Below are 12,273 nucleotides of genomic sequence, written 5' to 3' on the forward strand. Positions count from 1 at the left end.
GACACAGAAGTTGAGGTGAGCACTCCGGAGGACCAGGCAGAGAGAGGAACTGGGAAAATGAGATGTAGGGAAGATCCGAAGGGCTTATAGATAGGAAGGGAATTAGCAGGGGTTGGGGGAGGGATTAGAAGTAGGCATGTGACCATAAAATTATGAACCCAGAAAGCTTAGGTATGTGTTTGAGATATTTATTTATAAATTATCTCGAACATTATTTAATTTTTAAAATGTAGATTAGGGGTGACCATTGAACACAGAGTTGACTAAACAAATGTGCTACAAAATGAATCATAGATACAGAGTTAGCAAATCAGTGGCCACCTGAGGTTGGGGTGGGGGGATAGGTACGGAAGGGGGCAGAAGGAAGACTGGAGAGACATCTAAGGAAGAGGTCTGGGGTGATGGGTATGTTCATGACCTCAATTGTGGTGATGATTTCACAGGTATATACATATGCCACAGTTCATCACATTGTACACTTTACACAGAGGTGGTCTTTTTTTTTTATGTGTAATCTATTTCTCAACAAAGCTATTGTAAAAGAGAGAGAGAGAGGTGATAGAACTCGTATATCCAAATGTTGAAATTACCCTCAGAGCCAGATTACAAACTGAGCATTAAAATTAGTCTCATTAGTTTTAGTTACACCCTTCCATTTTTTTAAACAAGAGATTATTTTCTGTTATCTTAATGATATCTCTTAATCACCAAAATTGATTCCAAATAACTTAGCCATTTTCAGAAATGCATTTTCAAGAGGCAAATATTTGCTGCCACTAAGAAGCACACACAAATGGGTCTTATGGGAATTAACTACTTAGACAGGAGCCTGCAGAATTTAATAAGAATGGCCTGGGTTGACTTTAGAATTAGTGCTTCGGTGGAGGGCATAAAGGTTGATCAGTGCAGTAGAGGGATCCTGGGGTCACATCAGCAGCTGCCTTTATTCCCGCTCCAAGGGTGGAAAATACCTGAAGTTTAAAGGCCAGTCCGATTCCAGGGCAGGGCATGCCACACTGTATACATAATTTATTAATGTGTAGATGTTTTATGTTAATTGAAAGCCTTTTTGGTGCATGACTATTTTCCCCCTGCAGTGTCCTGTGAAACCATAGCCAGGACACCTTTCTGAGCGCCATCATTGTGCCATCACTCTGTCACTCAGCGGCTGCCTTTGAGGAGGACAAATAATTATGTAAGCAGCATGACTTTCTGATGAACAAATTAAGGCCAGTATTTATTAGTAATAACTGCTTTCTCTTACAGTGGATAATGAAAAACTGCAGGGTGGATTCATGTTGTGCTTCCTGGATGATGGATGTGGGATGAGCCCTGGTAAGTTAATTATCTAGGTACCTAACTGCCTGTTCGAGGAAACAGTCTGAAAACCCATAAAATAAATAAAAATAAATTGAGCCATCTATGAGAAAGCAGGTATGGAGCTATTAGGTGAAAAATAAACCCCAGACTTAACATATTGTTGAACTTTTTAGATTTAAATATTCCAGCTGACAGAGTAAATTCATTGTAATCATCCAAACCAAGACAAAAAGTGAATTAGATAAATATTGCGAGAAAAATGAAAAGGAGAAGGTATGATTACTTGCAAGAAAAAGCATCTGGGAATGAATGGAAAAGGAAGGGTAACTGGATGGATTTTGAGATTGTTTGAGCCCACCCTTCAGATATTGTTTGCAAGAGGCCTGGGGCAGTTTCCAGTGCCTTCAGGCTATTTTTAATTTTCTGCTTAACCTTGAGGAAGAGGTTATCTCTTCTAGTTTTCAGCGGTTTCTTTTTTCTCTGCGTGTTCAAAAGTTTAGTAGCTTCAACTATTCTCACCATAATGAATACATCTACAATTCATTGCATGATTTTTTTTAAAAGATTTTATTTATTTATTCATGAGAGAACACAGAGAGAGGCGGAGACACAGGCAGAGGGAGAAGCAGGCTCCATGCAGGGAACCTAATGTGGGACTCGATCCCGAGTCTCCAGGATCACGCCCTGGGCCGAAGGCAGGCGCTAAACTGCCGAGCCACCTGGGAATCCCATTGCATGATTTTTTTTTTTTTGTATTTATCTTCAAGGCTAACCAAAACTCAACACATAGTAGGTACACGATACCAGTTTACTGTGAAATTAAATGTTATTTCCTCTGATTAAGGCTTTGAGTCATTTGGGATAGCTTATCCCTGAATTCTTGTTTAACTGTTGTTGCTGTCCCACAAGACCACTAAGTTCAAAAAATCGTGAAGTAATTCAAATAATATGGAGCAGTTCTGGTCTGTTCTACTCCAGCGGATAGGACACTCATCGGTGCTGCTGAAAGCAAAGAATACAAAGTAAAGCAGTTCTCTTCCAGCCAGTCTCTGAAGTACTCCCTGGGTATGAAGAGTCAAAGATTATTAGCAAGTTTAGAAAATTCTCAGATATGTTACTCAGTTCTCGTTCTGACTTTGGATAATTTTGAATCTTCCAGGTGATTTTGATTCAAAGTACCGTTGGTTCTTAGTGTTTAAGAGAGAACAGAGTTTGTGAGAAAACCATGATGAAAAAAGTTTTGTTTTTCACTTCTAGGCTGACCCTTAAGTTCGTTTTCCCGAATTCTTAAACAACAGAATATGTCATATAGGTTAAGTCGCTTCCTTAAAAAAGAAAACAGAAAGAAGCAACTCCTTTTATATGTGGTCATGAGCAAAATGATCAAAACACAGATAAGTGGCTAATATTCAGATCCTCAGAAAGAGCTCGCACTTCAGTGGACATGTACAGTACTATTTTTAAAAGCGCACTAGTGTTGAGAGAGCGATTCTGTGTTAACATTGATTGGAAATCAGGGTGCCTGGGTGGCTCAGTCTGTTAAACGCCTGCTTTCAGTTCAGGTCAGGATCCCAGAAGTTCTGGGATTGAGCAGCATCGGGCTCCCTGCTTCTCCCTCTCCCTCTATCCCTCCCCCAACTTGTGCGCAACATGTGCACGTTCTCTCTCAAGTAAATAAAATCTTCAAAAAACCCCCCATATTCATTGGAAGTTAAGCAATGAGTTAGAAGGAAGAGTTTATCTGAAGACTGAAAATAGAATCTTACCTGTGGCCCAAACTAAGTTAAATCAACCTTGACCAGAGTAAGTAAATCAACTCTTGGCCCATCATGGTCCGTTCCTTACACAGTGATCCCAAGAGTATTTGTTTTCTTTTTTATTTTTTTTTAAAGATTTTATTATTTATTAATGAGAGATACGGAGAGAGAGGCAGAGACACAGGCAGAGAGAGGCAGAGAGAGAGAGAAGCAGGCTCCATGCAGGGAGCCTGATGTGGGACTCGATCTTGGGTCTCCAGGATCACACCCTGGGCCGAAGGCAGGCCCCAAACCACTTAGCCAGCCAGGCGTCCCTTTGTTTTCTTTTAGTATAAATCACATTATATCCTTCCCTTGCTTAAAAGCAGTAGTGGTTTTTCATTACTTTGGGATACAATTTATACTCCCCAGTAATGCTTCTAGTTTCTAGCCTTATTTGGCAAGAAATCTTTGTCCACCTCTTTGACCATTTCTCATGGCATTCTCTCCCTTGGCTTATAGCACACCAACCATGCCTGCTAGCCATTCATTTAAAGCTCATCTCAGATGTGACCTTATGAAAGAGGCCTTTCCCGATCATTCTGTCTGAGGGCCACACTCCTATTAATTCTCTAGCACAGCACCCTGGTTTTATTTCTTCACTTAATACTCTCAGAAGTGATCTTGTTTCTTTTAATCTGTTTCTCCTACTGTGACATAGAGTTATGGGCTGGGGTCATGTCAGTGTTCTATACCTATGCCCAGAACTCTGAACACCATATATGGGAGTCTGTGAGGTGTGCTTGAAAACCACAGAATATGGTCTCTGGCAGCCTTGGATTGTTATCCTTATGGTGGCATTCATCGGCTGTTTCACCTTGGGCAGCCTACGTATACTCTTTGAACTTAAGTTTCTTCATAACATGCAGATCATCATAATAATATCTATTATGTAGGTTTGTTATAAATATTAAATAGGTGGTGCATGTAAAGGATATGATATAGTTCCTAGCATATATACTAAACAATAAATGGTAGCTAATGTTGTTATTATGGATACCCTCACTTAATGCCCAACCGCTTATAAGAACATGTGATAGAAGGTCTGGTTGGCTTCAGACAAGCAGAGTGTCTGGTAGCCTTTACCCACCACATGCCAGGTGCCGCTGAACCGTAGCATGTCTGCACACAGATTGACACAGGTCTTTAAGACACTTCTAGAGTGTGTATTCAGGTAGGGCCCCTGGGAGAGCCATTTCTACCGTTCCCTGTTTCCCTAGAAGCATTCTTGTTTCTGGAGGTATGTATATTTTGAAGTTTAGATGATTCTTCTCTAGAATTCCAGAATGCCCTGGAGAGATCTGGAGGATGACTTGGAGAGTCTGAAACAAGTGGCTCTTCTTCCCCAGGGAGTGTCAGGCCAGAAGTCATTCTACCCTGCTCAGTCTTACATGGAGCTGGATAAGGGCCAAATTCATGGAAAATAACTAGTGGTACAAATGATTATAACATTTATGATTTATTGGTACTTATCAAGTGGCATGTATTGTGTTCAGGGTTTCACAAACAGATGATCTTATATAATAGGTTAGTTTTTATTATCAACTCTATAATGTAGGTATTAGTGGTTCCCTTTTAGAGACGAGGAAATTAAGACTCAGAGTTTCACTCTGTTTGCCCAAGGTCATGTGGCTACATCTGTCTGACCTCCTTCAATATATTACAGTTAAGATCTTGGTCAGAGGTCATGGAGTCCGACAAGGATCCTTGTCACTGGGCTAACCCAAGAGGTATGGATTTGTCCTAATGTCCTAAGATATGTTGTGATATCCTGACAGCTGGACCTATGGCCAGTGTCAATGACAATTTCTAACCACCTAAATGTCTTTGTGAATTATAGAGGAGGCTTCAGATATCATTTACTTTGGAACATCCAAGAAACGTTCATCAACCTTGAAGTTTATTGGGCAATATGGTAATGGTCTCAAAAGGTGAGAATTTTTTTCCTTTAAGGCATGTACTATTGGGAACAGTATTTACTTAGACACAAACTTACACAGAATGATCTAGGTTTGTAAAGGTTAATAATATAAACTTCAAAGTCCTACTTGTTTTGGGATTTCCATACCTATAACTGGCTTGGCTCTTTATAACATTTGTAAATTTAATTCTCAACTAGGTGATGAATCGTCTTCCAGGTATTGAAGCAGAAGCCCTGTACTTCCGAGCTTCCTTGCATCTCTGTGTTCTCTTTTTTCTCAGAACATATGTTAGTATAGGTGTAATATGTGTTCACAGCTTATTTTATTAGTCTGCCTCAGTGTAAGGTGAGGACAAGGGTATATTATCACCTATGTGTCACCTGCTGCAGACAGATGATTGTTCTTTTCTTGATTTCCGGATAGCACCTTATTTTTGGCAGTCATGTCTCAAGCAAGAGTGGAGAGCTGGATTGGTTCAAATCCATCTGCTCTACTTTGAGGGAAAAAGAAATCATTTGTACCCTTTCGGTGATGGGTCAGCAAAACAGTGGAGTTACTTCTATCCAAGAACAATTCATCACAGTGATGAATCCACTATTTCTTTATAGTATTTGAGATGTAAACCAGCATGTTCTCAATTTTTAATATAGTGGATCCATGAGGATCGGGAAGGACTTTATTCTTTTCACAAAGAAGGAAGAAACGATGACCTGTGTGTTTTTTTCTCAGACATTCTGTGAAACAGAAGGTCTTAGTGAGGTAAGAGTTGAGATTTTCCTTTGGTTTCCATAGTAACGGTCTTGTTTTCATTTACCATCTCAGGAGGTGAAGTCTACAACAGTTCTTTGCTGATTATGATTGAAAAATTTAGAAATGTATTTGGGAAGTGGAGAGAGGGTGGCTGGACACTCTGGGTTCATTGGAGGCCTATCCTCTTGACCATTCTTGAGTGGGTTTTTAACTCCTAAGCAGTTTTCAGAATGTTTTCATTATCCATGTGCCCAAATCTCCCAGAATAAGAGGCTCCCTTTGGCACAGTGAGCTTTTTGGAAGGAGCCTGCAAAATACTTCTGCCATTTGTGCCATAAATGGATTATCATTTTAAGAATAAATATTGGAAAAAAATAAAGATGAAATCAGAGAGGGAGACAAACTATAAGAGACTCTTTTTTTTTTTTTTGAGACTCTTAATCATAAGCAACAAACCGAGGGTTGCTGCAAGGGAGGGGGGTGGGAGGATGGGATAACTGGGCGATGGGCATTAAGGAGGGCACGTGATATAACAACCACTGGGTGTTATATAAGACTGATGAATCATTGACTTCTCCCCCTGAAACCAGTAATACATTATATATTAATTAATTTAATTTAAATAAAATCTAAAAATTAAAAAAATAATGAAGATAAATATTGGATTAAAAGGGTAGGAATACAAAATCTAAAGAAACTGAGTGCAAAATAGAGTAAAAATTGTAACTCCGGCGACCCTAATTTCAACTCCATTTAATGACCTAGCTGTACTTTATTAATTAGCAGTATCTGAGTTTTACTATTCAGAATGTCCGTGTAATTCAATACAGCAAATGCAGGTAAACAAACTACCCAGCATGATTAGACCCTGTGGCAGGGAGAAAACCAGCAAAAGATCATCTGACCATCAAAGTAGTCACAAAATATAGGCAAACGCATGTGAATTGGATTCATAACAAAATGAGGGTGTTTATAAACAATTCTGTCCAGTGAGTATGTACTTCTGCTGTTACAGAATCGTCAAAAGCAATGGGATAGATGGAGGGATTAGAGAGCCTTGATTGGTCAATGAGGGTTTTATGGAGAGAGTTCCCTTCGCAGTGGAAAGGCTGGTATGTGGAGAGAAGTGGCGTGCAGCAACTCTCACACTTGGAGAGGAGTATAGGATTTGGAAGGACAGTGGAGATGTGAAGTTGTTCCGCAGGGGTGCAGGATGTCCACTGGCAGCAATGGAGTGGGGCCTGGTAAGGAACAATCTGTAGGCAATAGGGAGTAGCTGAATGGGAGACTGTTATAAGGAAAAGCAATACTTTAAGTATTTATGTTGCCATTAATGTATGTAAAGGTATGGAAAATTGGGCCAAAGCTGAGGTTATAGCATTCCTAAAATGGGCCATTCCCCACCCTTTTTTTTTAAAAAAAACTAAAACCGGCAACCCCTTCCCATTTCCACTTCTACTCAGGCAATCTCTTTCAACAATTTTAGCTGATTATTTTTCAGTATTTTTCCGTGCTTCTCTATATAACATACTGGTATTACAGCTTCTTGATTTGATGTATTATACGATAACTGCTCATTATAAAGGGATTTATATATATTATTTCCTCCGTTCATATCACACATACACACTTTTCCTATTCTCCACCCTCAACATAGCTGCATTATCATTCTATTTCTGCTAATGTTCAGTATTTATAAGACTGTATAAACACTATTCACAACTATATCATGTCATAAACTGTTTTTTTCCTTTTTCTGCACAATTTTTTCTTTTCCTTGGAATTATTAGCTGTATGCCTGGTGTTCTATGTACCTACCACTGTCACTAAATATTGGCTGGGTTTTCTGTCTTTGTCACTATGTTAACCCCAGTCTCCAGCTGTGCTTGGCTGAGCCCCATCTTCCTGAAGACTCTGCTCTGGAGTCTTCTCCTGTGTTGCTTCTCACTCTTGTTTCCATGGCTAGTGTTCTGCTGTCCTCCCAGGATCGGCCCTTGTTAACAATCCTCTGTTAGCTTTCTTAGTAAAGGTGCATGAGAGGTCAAGTATTTTGAGACTTCACGTGCTTGAAAATATTTTTAACCTACCTGAGCACTCAGTGATAGTTTGGGTTGGTGTTATTTGTAGGTTGGAGTGAATTTTCCCTCAGGAATTTGAAGCCATTGCTTCATCATTTTCTTATTTCTAGCATTGCCATTGAGAAGTCTAAAGCCATTTTAATTTCTGAGTCCTGTGTGTGACATATTCTCCCCCCGCCCCCCGCTTCTACTTTTTAAAGTCAGAGAGGGCAGCCCTGGTGGCTTACTGGTTTAGTGCCGCCTTCAGCCCAGGATGCGATCCTGGAGACCTGGTATCAAGTCCCACATCAGGCTTCCTGCATGGAGCCTGCTTCTCCTTCTGCCTGAGTCTCTGCCTCTCTGTCTTTCATGAATAAATAAATAACAATCTTAAAAAAATAAAGTTAGTAGAGTCATCTTTGTCTCCAAAGTTCTGATTTAAGTATTTTGCTTCTGGGTGGCTCTATTCACATCCATTGCGCTGGTTGCATATTGGACACCTTCAATCTGGAAATACCTGTCCTTCAATTTGGAGATGTTTTTCTATAATCTTTAATAATTTTCTTCCTTTCGTATTTGCAACTTCTGTTCTTAGCAGTTGGACATCTGGAACTAGTTCTTTAATTATCTTATCTTTTCCCTTCTATTTTCTGTTCTTTATATTTTTGTTTTGTTCTCTGGGAGATTTTCTAACATCCATCTTCCAACCTTTTCATGTATTTTTTTTTCTATAGTCCTATTTTTCATTTCCAAGAAGTGTTTTAAATTCTCTCAATATTCTTTTTTAAAGACATATAGTTCTGTTTCATGGATACAGTATTTCCTTTTAGCACTCTAAAGATATTAACAGTGATTGATTTTTCTTTTCCCCTGAAATTTTCATCTTCCTCCTATGGTTTTTGTTTCAAATGATTTGCTTTGTTTGTGCCTGTTTATTTGGTCTATATTTATCATATTAGAGGCTTCTCTCAGATGGCTATCAATCCTGACTACTTTAAGGAGTATTCCAATAAAATTTGGATTGAAAGCTCTGTGAGAGTAGGATTGGGGTGGGAGGCTTGGCAGCTGTGAGCATCACAGTAGTGAGCTCTAGCTGTGCTGTATTATTGGGAAACCCTCAAGGTAATTTTATATCTTTCCTTTTGGGCTAGTCTGATATCTCAGGGAAGACTCCTACAGTCTTCTGCCTGAAGGCTTGGCTAAGAGCTTTCTGGGACCCAAATGAGAGAAGAGATCTGGGTTCTCGGCATCCAGTGTGTACACTTTTCATCCCTCTGATCTCAGTAATGTCTCCCTAATAACTGCCTGACATATCCTCTAATCTAGAAAGGCTTTGTTCCATTCTTTCTAGAAAATAAAGATCCAGTCTCTGTAAAGATAGGGGCGCTAGTGCCAGATGGGCTCCGGATGCTACTTCCAGTTCTCTTCTCCCTTGATCCCACCTCCTGAGTTAACTCATGCCATCAGTCTTTGAGCCTTTTATTCTGAATTGTAAACTGGCTGGTTTTCTCTTTCAACATTGGCCTCAGATTGATTTTCCTGGATATGCTTTCATGGACTGTTCAACTTCTAGAGTGCTGGTACTGTTGCTCCTCTGCCATCCTTCCCATATTTCAATAGGAGCTGAAGTAGGTTCCATCTGTCCCCACATCATACAATGGAGCATTTCTGAATAAAACTCTAAGTATACATAATTGTTATGTGTCTCTTTCTTATAAAACTAAAGTACAGGGGGAAATAAACTCTTAACTTTGTGTTTTGTAATTTGGCTAGATGAAGAATGGACTGAATTAGGATCAGACAAAAGGATGATGGTATTTATTTGTGTATTTCATAGTAAATTGATGTGTTTTCTTTTTTATATAGGTTGTGGTTCCAATACCTTCATGGTTAACAAGAACCAGAGAATCTGTCACAGATGATCCTCAAAAATTCTCAACAGAATTGTCTATAATTTTTAAGTACTCTCCATTTAGAAATGAAGCTGAACTGATGCAGCAGTTTGATGTGATCTATGGGAAATGTGGTAAGATCATCAAAACTCTGAAGTTTTGTTGGAAGTATTTGTCTTTAATGTCTTTCAAAAGATACTTTACATATGCTTTTATATTTTTTCTATTTATAATACCATGCAGGATCTCACATGGGGGCAGTCATTCATTTTATCCATATGAATTCTGTCTTAAGTGAATCCAAATATGAATAGCTCTAAGTCCCTGACACTGGGAGAACGATTTGTACTTGCATGAGCTTGGTGCAGACTGGATGCGAAGACAATCACATAGTCTGTGACCATAGGGAATCCATAGTCCCTGCACTACATAGCAAAGTTAGGAGTTGATCCCATGTGTATAAGAGAGTTAGCATTGTATAAGCCCGTGAATCCAGGTGTCTGAGGCAGAGAGTTAGCAAAAGCTTTGTGGACATTTTCCAAATTAACAGATCTTTCTGTGTATTCTGTATTTCTATATTCTTTCAGCCTGTACCAGCTTTCTACTCAACATGTGGAAGGCACTGAGTCTACTAACATTTTCCAGTGTCAGTTTTTCTTCAGACTTCTACCTTTCATATCTAGAACTAGAAGAATCTTACTCTAGAGAAAACTGTGCATTTCCTTTTTGCAACTCTTCGATTTATGGAATGTTTATAGTCAAATTTTGAGAAATTTGTTTCTGACTTGGCTTGTATTACCTTCAAAATTTCTTCTCTAATTTGTGGCATTTTGTTTAACAATGATATTTTTGTCATCCTTTCCCTTTTGTGTTAGACTAAAACTAGTAGCAGTTCAGTAAATATTAATTTCATTAATGTATACATGCTAGACTTTTTTTTTTTAATTTTGAGATTGTGTGTACAAGCAGTGGGGGAGGGGCAGAGGGAGAGGAAGAAAGAATCTTAAGCAGGCAGCAAATCAGCACAGAGCCCAATCTGGGGTTCGATCTCACAACCCTAAGATCATGACTTGAGCTGAAATTAAAAGTCAGGTGCTCAAATGACTGAGCCATCCAGGTGCCCCTATACTTGGTATACTTTAAGGAAAACTAATGTAATTTGTTAGTTGACTTTTAATTGTAAAATATTCATGTAAATACTAATGAAGGGTATACTATTTCTTGAATATTTTTCTAAGTGCTTTATAAAAATTAACTCATTTAATTCTCAAAATAATTTATGAGATACACTGTGTAAATTAGAGAAATTAGGTTCAAAGAGGTTAGGAACTTTATCTGCGGTCATTGCACTGGTAAATCAGTGGTTGATTCAGGATTTAGACAGAGGCATTCTTAATCACTGTCCTGTGCTGTTCTCTCTTGTGTTTTATTACTACCAAGAGAAGTATATTTGGTTGTTCTTTTAATTTCTCTGACAATCCTGCTGGTATCATAATCAATTTTGTAAAGAATTTGTATTATTTTGTTAACTATGTTTTAGGGCAGGAGTCAGCAAACTGTGGCCCGCAGGATTGAATCCAGCCATACTTGTTTCTGTAGGTAGAGTTTTATTGGACTTCAGTCTCACACATTCATTTATATGCACTGTGGCAGCTTTCGTGCTACGATGTTGGAGTTGAGTTGTGATTAGTTAGTTGTGACAGAGACCGTTTGGCCTGCAAAGCCTGAAATGTTTATTATCTGGCCTTTTACAGAAAAAATTTGCCAACACCTACAAAAGGGGCTAAAGCAATTCTTCATATTTGTACAAATTTTAAAAATTCATCTTTGTTCTTATGTGCATTGATTTCAGTTCCACCGACGAGAGCTTTACCTATAATGCAAATTTAGTTCAGACTCCTAACAATTTTCATAATGCAAATTATGAAAAAAGTGCCAAAGTTTAAGAATCCACATTGAGAGACTTATAATGAATGGAATTGGAATAAGCAGTATAATGTAGAAAAACTCAACACTCTTTGGCAGAGAATGGAATTTGCTGTAAGACTTATATCTTGGAACTTATCCAAGCATATTATTTACTAAAGTACACGAGGAAATTTGGTCTAGAGTAGGCTTAATTCCATAGATGAGATAATAGCACCATGACTAACACTTAATGTGAAGTATCAACAAGTCAAATGTCCTTTTTTCTCTGCTAGGTACTTTGCTGGTTATTTATAACTTGAAGCTCTTGCTTAGCGGAGAACCAGAGTTGGATGTTAAGACGGACAAGGAAGATATACTGGTGGCTGGAGCCCTTGAGGAGTGAGTAGTGTCTGTGTTTGACAGGATGTCTCTCCATAATGGCAGCAAGCTGGCTTTGGAGCTCTGCATCCTGGCTCTAGGTCTGAGGCCCCTTGGCCTTAGCACTAGGGCAATTCATTTTATCTCAGTTATAGAGGAAATAGTGAGGCTAGACCACTGATTCCCAGACCTGGCTGACCCTCTGGATGACCTGGAGAGCTTCTTAAGAAGTATAGGATCTTGTCTTATC

The 12,273-nt window shown here is 38.9% G+C and overlaps 1 protein-coding gene across 1 annotated transcript in view; it reads left to right on the forward strand.

Annotated features, from left to right (window-relative positions):
- Positions 1-12,273, forward strand: part of MORC1 (MORC family CW-type zinc finger 1) — a 163,109-nt gene that overhangs the window by 11,037 nt on the left and 139,799 nt on the right. Inside the window, exons 4-8 of the mRNA XM_055316032.1 lie at positions 1,267-1,335; positions 4,957-5,047; positions 5,689-5,797; positions 9,712-9,871; positions 11,939-12,044. Coding sequence (XP_055172007.1) covers positions 1,267-1,335; positions 4,957-5,047; positions 5,689-5,797; positions 9,712-9,871; positions 11,939-12,044 — 535 coding nt within the window. The remainder of the gene's footprint in view (positions 1-1,266; positions 1,336-4,956; positions 5,048-5,688; positions 5,798-9,711; positions 9,872-11,938; positions 12,045-12,273) is intronic.

This window comes from Nyctereutes procyonoides, unplaced genomic scaffold, assembly GCF_905146905.1.
Source record: "Nyctereutes procyonoides isolate TBG_1078 unplaced genomic scaffold, NYPRO_anot_genome, whole genome shotgun sequence".
Lineage (NCBI taxonomy): Eukaryota > Metazoa > Chordata > Mammalia > Carnivora > Canidae > Nyctereutes > Nyctereutes procyonoides.